This window comes from Cyclopterus lumpus, chromosome 4 (genome assembly GCF_009769545.1).
Source record: "Cyclopterus lumpus isolate fCycLum1 chromosome 4, fCycLum1.pri, whole genome shotgun sequence".
NCBI classification, from domain to species: domain Eukaryota; kingdom Metazoa; phylum Chordata; class Actinopteri; order Perciformes; family Cyclopteridae; genus Cyclopterus; species Cyclopterus lumpus.
In genome coordinates, this window is record NC_046969.1 from 21458912 (window position 1) to 21477236 (window position 18325).

The window sequence follows — 18325 nt, forward strand, 5'->3', positions numbered from 1 at the left end:
TGTGTGTGCGTGGATGCAGTTTTTGTTCTTTTTCCTCTACATACTCGGACGTACGGGTTACGGACTTGGCTGTGCTTTCCTTTGGTAATTGAAACTTTCATTTTAGGTGCAAAGCCAAAAGCAAACGGAGAGCAATCATAAATATTCACAAACATGTCACCAGCAATAAATTGGAGAGCAGGTCCGCATAGCATTAGTCTAACTACCTGCCCAGAGGGCTCATATCGCTCGTTCCCAAATCATGAACCAAGCAATTCCAATGTAATCTTTCTCACATGCTACATCCATACATCACTTTAGAGCTACGTAGGGCGCTACACTATACGCCCAGCAGCTGGAAACACATGCCAATTTGTTTTTACACTAAGTCCCCCAGCGCTGAAGCTTTGGACCGGTTCCTGATACAAATATGTGGAGGTTTAACTCATGTCGGGCCGGCACGCCATCTGGGTGGCTGATTGAAACGGCCATCGCCCTATTCGCTCAGCCCCTCGCCCCTGCTCTGTTAATTTACAGGTCGGCTTTAAAGAAACGTCTCCGACGTGACGTGCGCCGAGGCCTCGCTCAGAATCACAGCGCCGCCGTCAGCTGACCTGCACCGAGGAGAGTTTACGGTGATCAATACTGCAACACACCTGCACGTGAAAGAGATATGAGGAGGCCGATGGGATGGACCGAGAGAGAGAGAGACCGAGAGAGAGGGAGAGGGAGGGAAGGAGGGAGGGGGGAGGGAGAGAGAGAGAGAGAGCGAGAGAGAGAGTGAGAGAGGCATCCATATGAATTGTATATTTTTTGTGTTGCTATGTCTTGGTGCTTTGGCAATATTGTTGTTGCAACATCCATGCCAATAAAGCCTATTGAATTGAATTGAATTGAAAATTGAGAGAGAGAGAGAGAGAGAGAGAGAGAGAGAGAGAGAGAGATGGAGAAGAAAGACAGAAGGAGAAACAGTGGCTGAGAGAAGTGACAAAGAGAGACAGAGGAAGGAGAAACATAAATGAGGTGAAAAAGAAGGAGATAGAGACGGAGAGAAGGTGGCAGAGAGAAAGGGGGTGTGGAAAAATTTCAGTTGTGTTATTGATGTGTTACAGAAAGAAGGGAAAGTGTTGTTTGATGCAGGGAGTTAGGGGAACTCTCCATGGTCGATTTCTGTCTGAATGATAGACACAAAAACAATCCCAAGTGGTGTGAGTGGAGAGTAGTTACAGTGCTCTGGATGTCACGCTGCAGGACTCTCTGTTGAGGCATTACGCAACGCCTACAGGCCCACCTCACTCTACAACACTACTCAGCTATGGCCACAGACCAGGAGGATTTATTCTGTATCAGCTCTCTGTGTGTGTGTGTGTGTGTGTGTGTGTGTGTGTGTGTTCAGCCACATTCCTTAAATGCCAGTGTGTGGTGTTTAATTAGTAAACATTGTGAGAAGAGCTGTTGGCTTCAGCTGGTGTATGTATAGCTGCCTGTAAAAAGGTTCCAGGTCCCCTCACATAATGTTTAATGTGGCAACGTTATTTTCCAGATTTTTAACACATGCATGCACGCACGCACGCACACACACACACACACACACACACACACACACACACACACACACACACACACACACATACACACACACACACACACACACACACACACACACACACACACACACACACACACACACCTTCTTTTTGAGGGCTGGCATCTGGATCACATAAGACAACACATTAATCCAATCATGTACACACACGCACACACACTAGTCTTGCCAGTTGCGCCATGCTTTTGGGATATTACATTTTAAGCCCTGCGTGCGTCATTTTAAAGTATTGAGTATAAGTACATAAGTATTGGTCAAGGTGAAGCTAATTTAAACTGCTTCACATGGAGAGTTCAAATTGTCTCACTCGACGTTGTCTTTTGACAGAAACAAAGATGTACTTCCAGTCCAATTCTAATCATTATTATAGTCGTTTGTGGTAATTTTTGTAGACTGAATTTTGATTACTTCATATCTTTGCAATCAAGCATTTGTGCTCTACAATTACAGTTAATCAAGGTGTTGGCCTTTTGATTAACTGCCCGGTTGCGCTGATATCCGCCATTAAAAGGCCCTGAAGCCCCCCCCCCTCCCTGAAAGTTAGATTTATGAAGAAAACAAAGCATACTAAGATATTATTTAAGAAGAATTTAACTTCAGAAAAAAAATCATTGACAGTGGCCTGGAAATATAAAAAATCAACTGTCACATATTGATTCTAATGTTGCTAAATCCTTATAGGCGCATAAAAGTATGCAAAATCCCATTTCTCCAAATATCTATCTGTAATTATTTTGTACATTCAAATGTTATCGGGGACTCTTTTGGACTCGATCGCATAATGAGCTGCTCATTTGCATTGCATCTCCCTATTTATTCTCTTCCATTTTAATTACGCAGCGTTTTCTCAGCTGTCGGGTCATCAGAGGACCTCGTCTACTTTAAACGGCAGCATGGGACAAAAAAAACTTTGGGATGAGTGGGAACCCAAAGTCAGGTTTTAAACCACACACACTATAGTCAAGGCTCCGTGGCTCGCTGAGGGGTCAGTCTGTGTTTGTCAAGGCTCTCGCTGAGGCTCCCGCTGTGGACAAGGAGATGTGAGGAGCCGAGGAAGGACTCGGAGGAAGGAAGTTGGATTGAAGAGCTGAAGCCTTTCAAGAGACCTCGCACCTCGCCGAGCTTTCCAGAGGCTGAGGCTGCTATTCTTAACTTCTTAGAGCTCGCCAAAAAAAAATCCACATCTCTACACTGAGAACCGCACACGGACGACATACAGTCGGCAATGCCAAAGTACACACACACACACACACGCGTGTCAATTGTTATAAGGCACATAGTTCCTCTTATTTCATCAGCCGAGCCTCAGTATTCACTGGGGGGATAAGCTCGGTTATTCAAGCCTCTGCTCCTTGGGGTGGGAGAGTTGTGTGAGCTAGAGCACAGTCTGGCGGCTGGGGATGCACAGCTTCACACCACACTTCCTCTATCTCTACTTCCTCTATTCTCTCTTCCACTGGTGTCTGACTTGCACAAGTGACAGCAGAGGGAGTTAGGAGAGGAGAAAGGACGACTGTGGCGTCAAGGTTACGGAGCCCCCTCTCCGCCTGAAAGAGGAGACCGCAACAAAAAATGAACTACTGTGGCAAAAGCTTTTCAATCCCCCCTCACTCCTCTCTTTCTTTCTCGTTTCCTGTCTTTCTCTTTCTTTCTGTCGGGGTTCAAACTACAGGGCAACTCATTTATCATGAGCAGACTTAAGAGCCGGCTTTAACTAGCTGCCATGTAAATACAAAGAACTGTGTCGGCTTTATAGGTTCCCCCTCATAAGCCTAGACTCAGGCCCCTTTCCAAACCGCAGCAATTAGGATGGAACTGGATCAGACCACGGTCGTAAAATTTGCCAACAAATTTTCCTTCCTGCACAAAGCTCCTCACAACATCACAGCCACCGGGGAGACAGACGGAGTCGGTCCAGGTTCTGCGGCGGTCGTCATCCACTCCAACATTACGGCACAACAAGGAATCTCCATCCCGGATTCCCCTCATTGATGTTTCAGTGGACCTCAATTACTGAGTGATTGCATCCCGCTGTTCCGCCAGTCAAAACACTGCCTTTCTTCGGGAAATATTTTCACAGCACCATAATTGCTTCCATCTGTAGCTACACTGTGGCAACACTAGCTATGTCATTATGGCTGAGCGAGGGGTGGCGAATGTGTCCGTACGAGTGTGAACGATCGTGTGCGAGTCGGTGAGCGTCTGGAAGCCTGCACTCGCTGGAAAAAGCCTTTATTCCCTTTTATCAACGAGATTTGAGAAGTGTTGAGTCGGAGCAACGAGGGAACGTGATGAAGCGGGACGTGTCTACGGCACCCCTTGCTCCTATTTGATGGCTGGTTTAACAGAGTTGACTTTAGCTGATGAGCTGTCTGTGCAAACACCATTTGACTCGTTCCCCCAAAAGGCCTGCAAACAGCAAAATAAAACGAGGCCGCGTTAAGCTCAATGCCTGCTGGGAGATTCAGGTACCGACGAAATGATTTGGGTGTAAGAATCTCTTTCCTCTGGAGATATGAGGCCCTCGAGGTAATTTAAAAGAGAGAAGTTGGAGGTTTGACAGACCATTTAGCGCACTTTAATGCTGTAACTTATCTGCCTGCCAGCAAAGGTCACGACCTGGAAAAAAAACTAAGAGCCAGCCAATCGACACGTTGCGATAACCTTCCGTAAGTGGATCTGACATGCAATACCGCCTGTCGACGCCGAAAACGACTCTGACTCATTGCGCTGTTTACAGGAATGGTTTCTATTTCCCGTCACGTGCGCGCTCACGCGCTCACGCGCTCACATCCTCGCCAGGCCAGTTCAGAGCTAGTTAGGTGATTTCTGTCGTTTTGCTTAAACGTCATTAAAACTGAAGCCAGCATGAAATCCAGCTGCAGTTTGCCATGCTGGACGAGTTGTCCACTGAAGAGACGAATACTTATGGGGGCACACGACTGCTCACATGCTAACACCAACCGCTCCATTCTCCAGCTAACGGATCGCTCAAACTCGGGGCACAAGTGGCCTTTCTTTGCAAATTGCAGTCCTGGCACCAGCGGAGTAAGAAGTGTAATAGAGGTTGAAGCAAATATTAAAACTTTATTAGTGGGAGGAATACAATATCGGGAGTCAGGGCAAGCTTCACTAATCACCACAGGTCTGAGTTAGTTTCCTAATGGTCTGCAGGAGGTGCAGAATCATGATGAACACCGGAGAGCAATCGACTTTTAAGACTTTTTAAGACTTTATTAAGGCCACTCGGAATTCAATTGAAGACCAACTTTATAATCAAAATTTAATGTGTTGTTGGTTCCACTTTCCTGCTCAGGGAGACGGAGACGAGAGATGTTTTGATAAATTACTTCAAAAACAGATGACGTTTTATATTATTTTACGTGTCAGAAAAAAAAAGGCCCATGTTTTTAGCACATTAAGACTTTTGAAAGATTACTTTCAGACATTTTTAATACCAATTAAAACTTTTCTTTAGATAATTGAATTCAATACATTTGAAGCCAAATAAAGAAAATGTAATAAAAAATGACTTTATCCTTCTTTCAAGTATTGTCTGTGTAGCCAGAGCCGGATATTGCGTTGGCTTCTTTTGCCGTCAAAAAACTATTAAACAGGCAACAAAGTGTTTCAAAGCATCTCACTGGGTGACATACAGATTTCTTTCTTTACGATCAACAGATGAACAGTTGAAAATGGTGCTAAAGATTTGCAGTAACAGCAAAATGGAAATAGCTTTTCTACCGATAATAATCTGTGTGTGCGCGTGTTTATCAGCCTCGAGTGGAGACCATTTGAGATGTATCTTTTTCGTCATATCTCAGTGTGAATGTACCCACACTGTGTGAACTGAGTGTAAATGTGAGCATTGCATTACAGACTAAAGATGGAGCAAAATATATATATTATTTTTCCCTTCCTTCCAAAAAGCATTAAAACATGACGTTGAAAAGTGTCTTTTGATGTGTGTTCGAAAGGTTTTAAAGTTAAAGAGGTGAAACTCAAGGTACATAAACGTTTTGGGGATTTTCTGTGAATGCCGCGCGGATACTAAAGCCTTGAAAATTGCTCTTTGTGCACGTGTTTGCAATAAAATGTGGTCTTGGCAGGTGGAAATGCAAGTCACATGCCAGCAGGTCTGAGTCACTTCATCCTCCTCGGCGCCGGTGTGTTTGTTTGGACCTCCAAAACTACCGAATAACAATAACGTTAGCTTGCTCAGCTCCTGAGAAAAAGTACATTGGCTAATAGACCAACTGACACACAGACACACACGTATACACACAGTATACACACACACCTGCACGCACACACACACATAATTGAACCCAGTTATTGTTCTGACCTCATCTTTTTCATCAAAGTGTCCCTCCCACAACACATTGTCTCAATTAGACGTTGTGCTTCTAAGCTCCTCTTTGATCAGAGAGGGTTTAGAGCAACGGCATGTCTCTACATACCAATATGCGTTTTGTGTGTGTGTGTGTGTGTGCGTGTTTTTGGGGGGGGGATATTTACGACCACAAGGCAATACCCCTCGCTACACTCCACTTCTTCCTATAGTTTCCCACTTTAGTTTTTTTTGTGCAAAGGATCCACTTCAATGCCAAAGTCAGAAGAACCGAATGAGGCAAAAAGATAAATTCGTTGATACGAGTGTGAAGTGAGAAGAAGGGCAGCAGCTTTGAGAAGATTAGGAGGGTGTGCGAAGGGAGGCCGTTCACGTCCCCCCAGACAGATTTAGAGCTTGGCCACAGGCGCACTGAGGAGGCCGGTGTCGGCGCTGTGACACGGGAGACGCCGGTGGCACTCTCAGTTTATTTGTCACACCGGCTCGGCCACGCTCCCTCTCCTCTCACTTCCCTGAACCTCCCACCATTCTCCTATGTGATTATCCCACCGAACTCGCCATTTTCCCCCTCCTCCCTCTTTCCGTTCACCTCTTCTTTTCGTATTCACCGTTATGACTTTGCACTTCTGTTCCTCTGAACAGTTTCACCCATTCCATCTTTAAAAGTTGGCCTCCTTCCTTAGGATCCCTCAATCTCTTTTTTCGCTCCGCTTTCTACTCCTTGATCTGTTTTACCCGGTCTCATCTCCCCATCCCCGCTCTTCTCTGCCCCATTCCTTTCCCCTTTGCGGAATCACCCTTGATATCTATTCGACTGCCATCAGCCAGAGGAGAGATGAAAATCGATTCTCCTTCCAGCAGCCGCTTCTTTCTGGCTAAGGAGGAAGGGGAGGCAGTTAGCCGAGCTCTAAGTAAGGCCGTCCATCCATCTTCCTTTGAGGTCTGACGACAAGGTTGCTCTGGAATAAGTGGAGCACTGACTGGGACTGGAGAGAGAGATGAAACATGGTGGAGAGGAGAGGCACTGGAGCAGCAGAGGAGAAATGACTAGGGCACAATGAATGACTTGGCTGCAAAGCCAAAACTAGCATAAATCCCTCTTTAATATAATATAACCAGCCTAACCTCAACCTCAAAGGGCCAGTTCATCCAAATTCTCACTCGAGTTTTATTTGGCCTGGTTTAAAAAAAGAAGAAGATCCATTTATGACATATACAACGTTTAATTACTTACCGGAAACAACTTCTTTGGAAAATGTTTCACGCATATCGAACCTTTAAACAATATGTCTCTCTATAACTTCATATCAGATAGCGTACATGTACAGTAGGAGTTTTCCGTAGTTCTACCACAGAAGTCTTCTCTTGTAAATGTCTGATTTTTATTTTTAATACTTGTTAGCTACCAGAAGAGGTCAAATTAGCTTAGCTCAGCTTGTAGTTTATGAGAAAATAGAGAACCAAAATTGAAAAAATAAAACATTAATTCATGCAAAAAGGACATTGTGTTTACTGCTTTCCTGCCATAACAATAATCTTGTGATGCAGAGTCACCCCGACCTTTGGTTGGCAGGGCTTTTAACATCACCTGTTAAAAATCATCAGTTTTTTAGGATCACAGACTGGTGAAGATCTTATAAACTTTGATTGAAAACGTAGACAAAGGGGAAGGTGAAAACGAGTTTGCTGAAGAGAGGAAGACAGGCTGACCTCCCATCTGCTGGGTCAAGACACAGACATGTGCAAAGAGTTGGATGTGGAGATATATAATATTCAGCCTTCTGTCTATTCCGCCGATCCAGGTCCCTGAAGAGTTGGTGCTGGTGTGTGTGAGCATCTGTGTGTGTTTGTAAGTACACAGATGTACAGTATGTGTCCTGTGTACGATAGGATTGAGGCACGTGGAGAGAATTACCGAGAAAGATGCCGACAGACGCATATAGAGAGGCTGTTTTTAAAGTCTTAACAGTCTCGGTGACAGTTTGTCATAACAAGCTCAAGCTGCGCCTCTTTGTCTTCCTCTGAGTGAATATTGCCTTCTCAGATGGCTGCAAGAATCTCTGTCTTACGGGAAAGACAAAGAGAGATGATCTCAGCGTTAACGGGGAACAGGAAATCATCCATATCAGAGACAATGAAAGTGTCAAATAAGAAAAGAGATCGGATAAGATAGGCCAACAGGCCGAGGTCATCCCAACATCCGACACAAAGTGCCGTCTAAGTGGCAGCCTTCGGGAAGATGCTGCCTCACATTCCTGCCATGTCAACGCAGCGGCTCGTCTAGCGACAACAGAGCTCGCCTCCGTCAACACAGAGCAGCTCGGGTGTATTTCATGATTGGATCAGACGCAGGCACGAGTGCAACTCAGAGCTCAGATATGCGTCGAAGGCACGGTCCAAGAGGAGGAGCCACCGGGCACTGCACTTTCATCGCCGCTTCACGGATTTCTTTAGTGTGCACACAAGTGAAAAGTGATATCCTGCTTCAAATGTTTCAATTTACTAAGCATGGCAGAAACTACACAGCCTGTCAAACAGTTCTATGATGTCTTTTGTTGCTGTGTCACATCTACCATCACTGTAGGATACAGCGTTACGAGGCTACTTATATGGTTGATTGTGTAGAATATGACAAGGAGTAAACCAAAGTAAGTACTTATTGTGAACGTAATTATATTTATCTCACTGTAAATTGTAAAGAAATGATCTTTTGGTAATATAATTTAAGAAAACAATAATTTATGCTCAACTAAGAGCTGGCATATTGCCTATGGCTGCTGCTTTGGGGGAAGGTAATTGGAATGAATGACTCACAATGAACTGAAATAAATAATTGGCGAGTGAATTTAGATTAGCCAGCCAAAATAATTGCCACAACGCTCAGCTTTTTATATTCCACCTCACACAAAGTTGCAGGTGCATGCAGCGCGGCGTTAAATACAGGAAATGAGAGATAAAGGCAGCGTTTGTTGAATAGGCACTTTCATAGGCTTTCTGTTTACTTTGATTTCTTTATCTTTCTCACAAGTCCCCCCCAAACGTTATGCAAATGTCATATCAAATCGCTGTAGCGGTCCTTTCAGGTTGGTAGACATCTTACCGGGAGAAAAGGCGCTGTGATGATCTACAGTGAGTGGAAAGTCGATCTGCAGTATCGGTGTCATTACTTCCTCTGACCCCCGAGACCTTGCACCATCGGTCAAGATACAACAAGTGCAAGAAGATCCAATACTAGAGCTCGTAAGACACTCCATTAGCACGGAGCGAGAGGAGTTGTGTTCATCTCTCACCCGCTGCTGTAGTACAGAAGTACAGTAATGATCATAGGAGTTGTATTTTTAATTACGAGCCTTCTGCACAACACAGAATATTTGCTGGAGTGTAGTTCCCTTGTGGAGAATACGTATCTGGTTTTTCTTCCAGTTTGTGATATTTTTTTCAAACGCTTACTTGCAGGAACTAAAAGCAGGATACATGCACAACCCATTCTGTTTAAAATACAATAACCCCTTTGGAGTATCATGGGCTGCAGGGCTTAACCCCACCAGCACATGTTATATAAGGGGCTACACATGTGATCAATAAAAGGCAGATAACTATCTCAACTATACCATGCATAGAGTGCGCATCAAGCCATCACAACCCCCTCCTGTGGTTTTGGTGGTCAGAGGACCTGAAGTGAGAGAGCAGCATCAAACAGAGCGCCCATCTGAAACGGGATTAGAGCTGTTGGTGGGTTCTGATTATGCAATATGTATCTGTTCTTTTCTCGCACGGCACATGAACTCGGGGAACTTTCAGAAGTGAAGGATTAATTTGCACGCATTGGAATTAGCGCTGAGATCAAAGAGAGGGGGGGCGTCATGGGAGTATTCAAAACCTCTGTGTATCTGGAATAGAGATTTTCGCTCCGCTGTGTACCACTTCTATTTTCATAATGATATGGAGAGAGAGAGAGAGAGAGAGAGAAAAAGGAAACATCAAGGGAAATTCAAGCTAAAGTGGAATATCATTAACCACATGTATTGGAAACAAAACCTAACGGACCAAAGCAAAGACAGTATACAAGTGAGGGCAGAAGTAAACAGTGGGAAGAACAAAGTTAGCTTTAAAACATACGCAGGGATTTTCCTGCCAGCTCGACAAAACGAGACTAGTTGTTCTTCTGGGGAGGAGTAAGAAACTACAGAGCATCCAAGGTGTATTGGGACTTTGCCTCTGTGTTTATTTACGGATTACCTCTGTATAAACGGAAACCACCAAGCTCTTCCTCTCCTTTCACTGTATTGTTGTTTACCCTAAACATAGGCACGTTACGTAAGGATCGCAGCACAGACAAGAGAGCTAATAGCTTCCACACAGACTCATCATTCAACTCTTACCGTCACAGTCGCCCAAGTGGGCCACGTTTCCCTGTTCAACATCTTGCTCGAACGGCAGTCTGCAGAGGAGAAGAGACACAGTCATTAATCAGAGGACACGGAGGCCCGGCAACGCGGCCACCGACACACTGCACAGATCCTCCCCGATAGAGGAAACTCTCTCAATGTTACAGCCGAGGACGAGCTGCGGGGGGAGCGTGTGTCTCCGTAAGCTCCGTTAACACTTTGGTTGTATTGTTTCTATTTTTGACAAAGTGAGAAAAATAAAAATAATTTAAAACAGCAAAAGAGCTCCCTAATTTCTTGCAATAATCACCATTATAATTCAAAGATATTATGCCTGCAGGGCCATTAATTAGGTGAATTAATGCATTGAATACGGAATATTTCTAGGTCAGCATTCTTGTCTTTACATTAGATTTGTGGTGTAAATATGAACTCAATGTTTTTCAGTATTCAGGAGGAAATATGTTTTAGTCATTAATATGGAACTTAAGCCATGGAGGCTGTTAAAATATACTGCACATTATAAGATAATCATAAAAGGTCAACAAAAACCACACACTTTAGTCATATTATTCAGAAATTCCCACATATCTTATTTCTACAACTCTATCCTTAAGCTTTAAAACTCATTTCCCATTCAGGCAACTGGGGAGCAACAGAGACTGAAAGGACCAAAACCTATGATGAGGTGAGGAAGCAGAGAGGAAATGGGACCAGGTGCTCACAAAGAAAAACACAACTGCTCTTAATCATGGCTCATATCAGGAAAAACCAGCACCGAGATGCAAAACACAGGTGTGTGTGTGTGTGTGTGTGTGTGTGCGTGTGTATTACAATCATGATTACATAATGTAATACATTTCCAAGCCACCTCAAAATCAGACACACACAAGGTTTTCATTCTGGTTTCAATGATTGGATATCTGCTGTGGGAAAACACACACACACACACGCACACACACACACACACACACACACACACACACACACACACACACACACACACACACACACACACCTGGATAGGTGTTTCCACCTCTAAAAGGTGATGAATAATAAACATGCTATATCTAATTTGTCCTATCACCACAAAAAAGTGTCGCACAACGAGTTTTGGTTCAGCTAAATTTGCATCCCAACATGTGGAACTGTTCCTTTAATAAACAATTCCTTTGACTTAAATGTACGATCTATAAATCAATGTTTCCAGGGCATCGTTTTTTGTAGAATGATTCAAACTCATATTCGTGATCAAACTGCTAAGACTCTTTAGTATGAATCCATCAGTGAGACCTGGCAGCAGACACGCTCTAGAGACCGGACGCAAGCCCAATTTAAGGAACATTTAGAGAAATGGGAGCTTATTGAAAGTTACCAGCCTTCGGGGTGTGCGGCATGTTTGAAATGCATCTCTCTTTACTTGCAAGAGGCATAGGCCTGCTTTACATTCCGGTTGATGTGAATGGATACAAACAAGCCTTGATTGGTCTTTTGTGGACATGAGTCGGTCAAAACAACACTTTGGATTAAATAGGAAATTCTTTGCACAAAAGTAAATGACCACTTAAAAGTTCTACATTAGTCCCCCAAATAGCGCCGTTACACCAACTCACCATTTGGCCTCCAAACAACCCCTTGAGGAACCAGAGCCACAAACAAATAGTCTCATTGGGACAAAGTGACTGAGAAGTCGCTATTCTGCAATTAGCTAAAGGCCCAGGCAGCGTCGCAGCCAACATCTGGGCTTTTAATGCCCAGAACCCCCCCGTGACAAATGAGTCCAAGCGCACTGTGAACAAACAGCGGGTTGTCACCTTCATAAAGAATAATGTTTTGTGTACACTTGGCCGCCTCTCAGTGATTGTGAGTCATTTACTTTGTATACATTAGCTTTGTGTGTGTGTTGTTGTTGTTTTTTTTTAACAGTGTTTTGTTATTTCCATCAGATTTTCTCAAAATTTAAAGAGCTCATAATAAAAAAGGAGCGTGATGAAGACCACATGTTACATGCTTGCGTATTAACAGTAATGATTGCCGACCAGGACTATTTGAACCCCAGGGGTCACTTCAGCAGTTGCCAGAGGCTAAGCGGAACAATGGTGGAGTAGCTCAGCAAATATAATAAAATGTTTAGAATTATATCGTATGTATTGAATCGGCTATAATACCTTCACATTACATTTAAGAGTGAGTAAAAACTTAATAACTAAAGATAAACAGTTGTACGGTCAAAATATTCTCACTGGCAGAAGCAAAAGAAGGTGAGAAATCTATCACCTTGTTTACAGTATATTAATAATAACACAAAACAATTAAACCAAACATAAAACCATGTTATAAAGACCATGATACTTTCCTTCCTCAGAAACCGCCCAAAATCGGTAATTTTGTGCCTTTAAAGCTATTCATGCTGGCAGAGATTAACGTCCATCCTAAAATCTACAATTTCACTAAAAAAGTGCAATAACGGAGAAGTTATTTTTCACAATTGTCTTTCTCGCCAATAGAGGAGAAGCTCGACAACACTCTCACCTCTGTGCGGTAAATACTGTGTGTAGCAAGAGCCAGGAGGTAGTTAGCTTAGCTTAGCATAGAGACTGGAAACAGCGAACCAGACTCTGTTTCAGGTATAAATAAACTGCCTACTCGCACCATTAAAAGGGCGCTCATTAACATGTTTTATCTCGTTTGTCTAATCCACACAAAAATTAAGGTGTAACACAACAAGTTCTGTTCCAGCGAAATTAGCATCCAAGACATCGATAAAATTAATCAGCCATAACACCTAAACACAATACAATCACAATATTCTCACTGGGAGAAGAAAAAAGAAGGTGAGAAATGTTTTTGTTACACCTTGTGTTAGCAGGTTAATAATAACAACCAACCATCTAATAAGTTCTCCCAGTATTGTTTTCTTGAAGAATACTAAACTTCTCTTCCTCACAAAGTGCCTGAAGTAGATCTATAACATCAACCGCTGAGCTCTCCGCTTGGTGTCAGTTTGCAAAGAGAGGTTGCGTTTAGTCCACAAAGTGGAAATCCGCAGTAACTCGATGCAAAATCGATTGCAGAGTTGACCGCCCTTGGTAAATCAAATCAAAACCAACACAGAGGCCTTTAATAGTATAAGCAGGCAGCCTGAGGTGGTCTAAAGACCCATGTTGTCTGTTCTGCTGGCACTACACCTGTGTTTTGAAGGCCTAATTCAATAAGCAGCCCGACTAAAGAAAGATTTCACCGGAGGGAGGCAGCCACGACTGGTGGCAAGCAAGACAGGCCGCCGCATTCAGTAGCAGGAGGAGAGCGAGAGAGAGAGAGAGAGAGAGAGAGAGAGAGAGAGAGAGAGAGAGAGAGAGGGGTCACACAAACACCGATGCTCACATTCACACACATCCAGACAACACTGTGTCTGGGTACGTCATGCATAACGCAGACGGGGGTTTGCACAACAGAGAAACCAACACAAAACTCTGCTCTCAGTCACACAAATACACCGTGTTATATGGCCACCACCTGATCCAAAGCAGAGGGAAAGAACATAGTAGTGTTTAACAGCGGCAGCAGACATCTTGAATCAATAATGTACAAAGAGTAGACTGTGTGACAGGTTACTTAGAGGACACAGATGTTACTCAGATGCTCAAGTAGTCTGATGGAACCAGGGACTTCCAGACCAGATAAATTATATATGGGACGTTTCTACGGGTGGTCTGCTACTGTAAGGTGTGCTGTCGGAAAAATAACCTTGAGAGCAATGATAAAAGTGGAAATGAATCGAATCAAAACAAAACAAAATCAAAACATCACTTGTAGATCGAGGAGAGGGGGACAGAGAAAAGCTGTAAAACAGAAACGTACTTAAAGACGCAGAAACCAGACCGAGTGCCAGTATGTTGATGCATGTACTGCATACGGTATGACGATGATGTAATGTATATACGAGCGGAGAGGTGACATACCTGGTCCCAGGTCTGAGGAAAGAGCAGGTGCTTCCTCTGGTCCAGCCACAGTAAGGATCCCTGGAGGAGATACAGTTCCTGCAGGGACACACAAAGATACCCAATGAACCGCAAATAATCGCTGTTTCACTTATGTAGCTTCAATGTTAAGTACTGATTTGCATCTCTTTCACACATTCTATAAGGGCTGCAACTCACAGCATTTTCATTTCTGATGAAATTATTTAATATCAATGAGTTTATACTAGACTTGTCATATCTCATATTAACTATTTTTGCACATCTGAGCACCATTTGCACTACAAATCGTGAGTTTTTATCATCCCAGAAAGCTCTTCATGTCAAGCTTCTTAAGACTTGAAACTTGCTTGATGATGGGATTCATCACATCATATTTTGTCATCTCCTTCCATATTGGGCAGGGTGGACACGGAGCTGAGAGCAGAAACAGATTGGATTTAAAAGGCTTTCTTGTTAGTTAAAGGGAGAGGGTCTCGAATTTGGTGTCATCACCGCGGTGTGGTTTGAAGATTGTGACCAACTAATATTATATTTAATTTCTGCTCGCGGATCCTGTGAAATTTTGAACACTGGCCCTTTAATTAAGGCAGTTCTCGCAACGAAGCGTGAAGATGGAGATCAAGATGAACGTTTTGGAAAAAAGCTTTGTAAGTGTCGTTCAAATTTCAGATTTCTTCGCCTGAAACTCGGTTCAGGACATTGAGACGTTCTGGGATTTGATCGGTCCAACAGCAACCTGTTATATGCAAGAACTCCCCACATTTTCCTCACAATAACAGATTCATAATGCTCGAGCTGCTTGCCTCCTGAGTTTATGATTTTCAGACAACACGGTTCATAAAAGACGTATATATTTCAACTTTAGAAAGCCCTTGACTGCAGCAACAAAGAGTTTTTGAAATGAAATGCTCTCTGTTCACAACTAGAATGATAATGTGAGGTTGAATATATTTAAAAAAAACACAAACTCAGAAATGAAGGAAGGAATACTAATCTCAAGACAAATGCAAGTCTCTGTAAGAACATTTCTAAAAGCATACGAGCGTCATGAATAGAAATTGCTGTGAGCCTAAAAGGGAACCAATCTAAAAACATGCAGGACATGAACATGGATTGGCAGAGATGCCAAGTAGCTTAAAAGGGGATTCATTGTTGTTGACTGATCTAATGTAAAACCTCTGACATCCATGGTTAACTGCACAACATTAATTTTTAATGACGGGTCTGCAAGTGGGATCAAATGAGGTTAAAATGTCAATCTGTAACTGCATGCATTTCAAAGCAGACTGTAAAATGTTGAATTATTAAAGATTTCAAGAAGAAGAAAAAAAAAGCCAACCATTTGGACCGCAAGCTGTGAGGAAAGGAAACACTGCGAGGAAAGGAAGTACTCACAAACACTCTTCGAGGGTTAAAAAGCAGACCTGAAGCTGCTGAAGCGTGACTAAAAAATCTTGAACATACAAAACATGAACTCTCAGTCTCTCATCTAAACGCATAAAGTCACACACTAAACGGACCTCGGGAAGAACACACTAAACGGACCTCGGGAAGAACGTGAGCGTTTCTTAATGTGCTCTGGATTACACGCTTGTGTGCCTCACCTGGTTCAGTGAACACACGCAAGCCCGGCATGCCGGCGTGTGTGCTAGTGTGTGCTAGTGTGTCAATGTGCCAGCGAGGGAGAGAGAGGCTGTATCCTGGTGCTTGTGTGGGTGTGTGCAGGGGAAACTTTAATACTTTGAATATATGCATTTTTATGTTCAATTATGTCGGATTAGTGGACTCAGGGTTTTGCTGCACTTTCGTTAAACACATTCATACTGGAAAACTGCCTGAATAACAAAAACGTCACTGTAGCTTGTGATAATCTTATAACTGCAGGATGAGATGAACAACTCCCATCTCTCTTTAAAAAAAAAAAGTGGCTTCTATGTTAATATAATAAACCCATTAATAATTAACACATTAACTACTGATTATGCCTGAAACTGTACGGTAGCTGATGATGATATTATTCAACTATTATAGTGTAGAGTTAACTTTAATGTCCCAGAGGGGAACGTTTGTGCTCCAGTCTGTTGCTTTACATAAAAATCATCAGAAAAACCACATGAAAACATTTTAAAAACATTTGACGACACAACAGCTTAAGAATTAAAGTGCAAAAGAGCATCTTTATATGGACAAAAGATTGTGCTTATTATTCTCATAAGCTTCATTATAGTTTATATTGTCGTTTATTTACCATGTAATGCTTTACGCTTTTGACGGTAACTACGTTTATTATTATCTATTAAAATGATGGTGCATCTGTGATAAAGTTAAAATTGCATTCACAGGTAATAACAGCGTTTTATTTAATGGTAATGTATTACACTAACAGCTTTTATTAGATTATCTTCCAATTTACTGACATATTTATTGCATTTTGACTCATTACGGTATTATAAGGCAGTTAGCACATTATCACTTTGCTCAAGGGCACAGTGACAGTCGGTATTAAGCTGTGGTGTGGTTATTATCGCAGGGAGCATTCAGGTCAGCTACATAGCAGCAACCCCGGAGCTGGCAGAGGTTCAGTGTCACGCTCAAGGACACTTGTTGCTCTTGAACGGTCACCTAACTTCTTATTTTTCTGCCCCCGCGGCCTTTTAACGCTCCTCTGCGTACAGTGTTTGGTGCAGACTTACTTCATGCATCGGGAGTAGAGCTGGCATCGTGCCACTGGTACTCTGACCACGCAGGAGGGGAAGGCGAGAAGCAGGGTGTGGCTAACCGAATCCAGAGTCAGAGACAACAGCTGCCTGGCCTGCAGAGAGTCTCCGGCACACCTGCGACACGCACACACACACAGGACGCATACAAAGTTTCAATTACCGGACCGAGACGGCACATTACACCTCTGACCTCACTGAGCATCTCAGCAGGGGAAAGAAAATATTCCTCACGACTCGGTGTGAGAAAAACAAACATAAACAGTTCTTTAAATAAAGGCCGTAATAAAAGTGAAAGAGATGAGAGGTAGCCAGATGTCACCGTTGTCGATCGAAATATGCACTGCGCTGATTGTAAAGGTCGGAGAGGTCTGCTGGCCATCAGGAAACAGCAGCCAGGAGCTGAATCACTTCTAATTGCTACTTAGATCTAAGATAGCCGGCACCAACCTGCCTTCGTGCAGCGGATTTATACCTTTTCATGCACATGTGCACTCATGCATCAGTTGTTTCGGGATGGTTTATGGTAATGACATCGTGGCGGACCCACAGTCATTAGGAAGAATCTATCATTCTGCTAAGGCCAACGTGTGAGTCATTCTTCACAGCCGATATCACGAAAAAGCAAGGAAAAGGAGGGGGAGAGATGTAGGGAGTGCAAAACAATACAATAAACAACTAATGCAGGGAAGCGAAACAAAGACGGGAGAGTCATGAAAAGAAAACACGAGGAACAGAACCAATGTCACTGAAATTAGGAGAAGATACAGGCTCTATTAGTGGTGGAGCTCTCTCGTTTCCAGGTTCATTATGGCAACCGGCCAATCACAAAGCAGTGATTTCTCTCTGTGCTGACTTCCTAAAAGATGACTGTGTCAGTGGCCCTGCTCCTGCATTTCCTGGGGTTTATTTCAGGGCACAAGGCATCTCTTTGTCTGTGTGCGTAAGGTGAGGTTTGGCCTGGCCTGGAGCATAAAAAAGGGGAATAAAAAGACCTGATGTGGCTGTGCTCGGTCTCCTGATTAGCTCGGTGCCTGCTGTGACAGCCGGACTGTCACTGACCTCCTGCTGGGCTTACCATGCACACCAAATTATCCCTCGCACATGGGCTCCAGGCCACACCAGCTCATTCATCACACAGTCCCTTCATTTTCACCTCCCATCACTGTCCCTCATTTGATCAAGTCTGAACAAATAAGCAGAGACACAAATTGGTTGAGCATATTTTGGTGGGGCTGGTAAAGGAAGGAAGTTAAGTATTAAATGAGAACAGTACGAGTAGATCTGGCTCTACTGGAGGG

General features: G+C 43.3%; 1 protein-coding gene across 1 annotated transcript in view; it reads right to left on the bottom strand.

The window, feature by feature from the left end:
- sema6bb (sema domain, transmembrane domain (TM), and cytoplasmic domain, (semaphorin) 6Bb) overlaps nucleotides 1-18325 on the bottom strand; it is a 125272-nt gene that overhangs the window by 12215 nt on the left and 94732 nt on the right. The window contains 3 exon segments of the mRNA XM_034530253.1: nucleotides 10319-10377; nucleotides 14287-14364; nucleotides 17001-17141. Coding sequence (XP_034386144.1) covers nucleotides 10319-10377; nucleotides 14287-14364; nucleotides 17001-17141 — 278 coding nt within the window.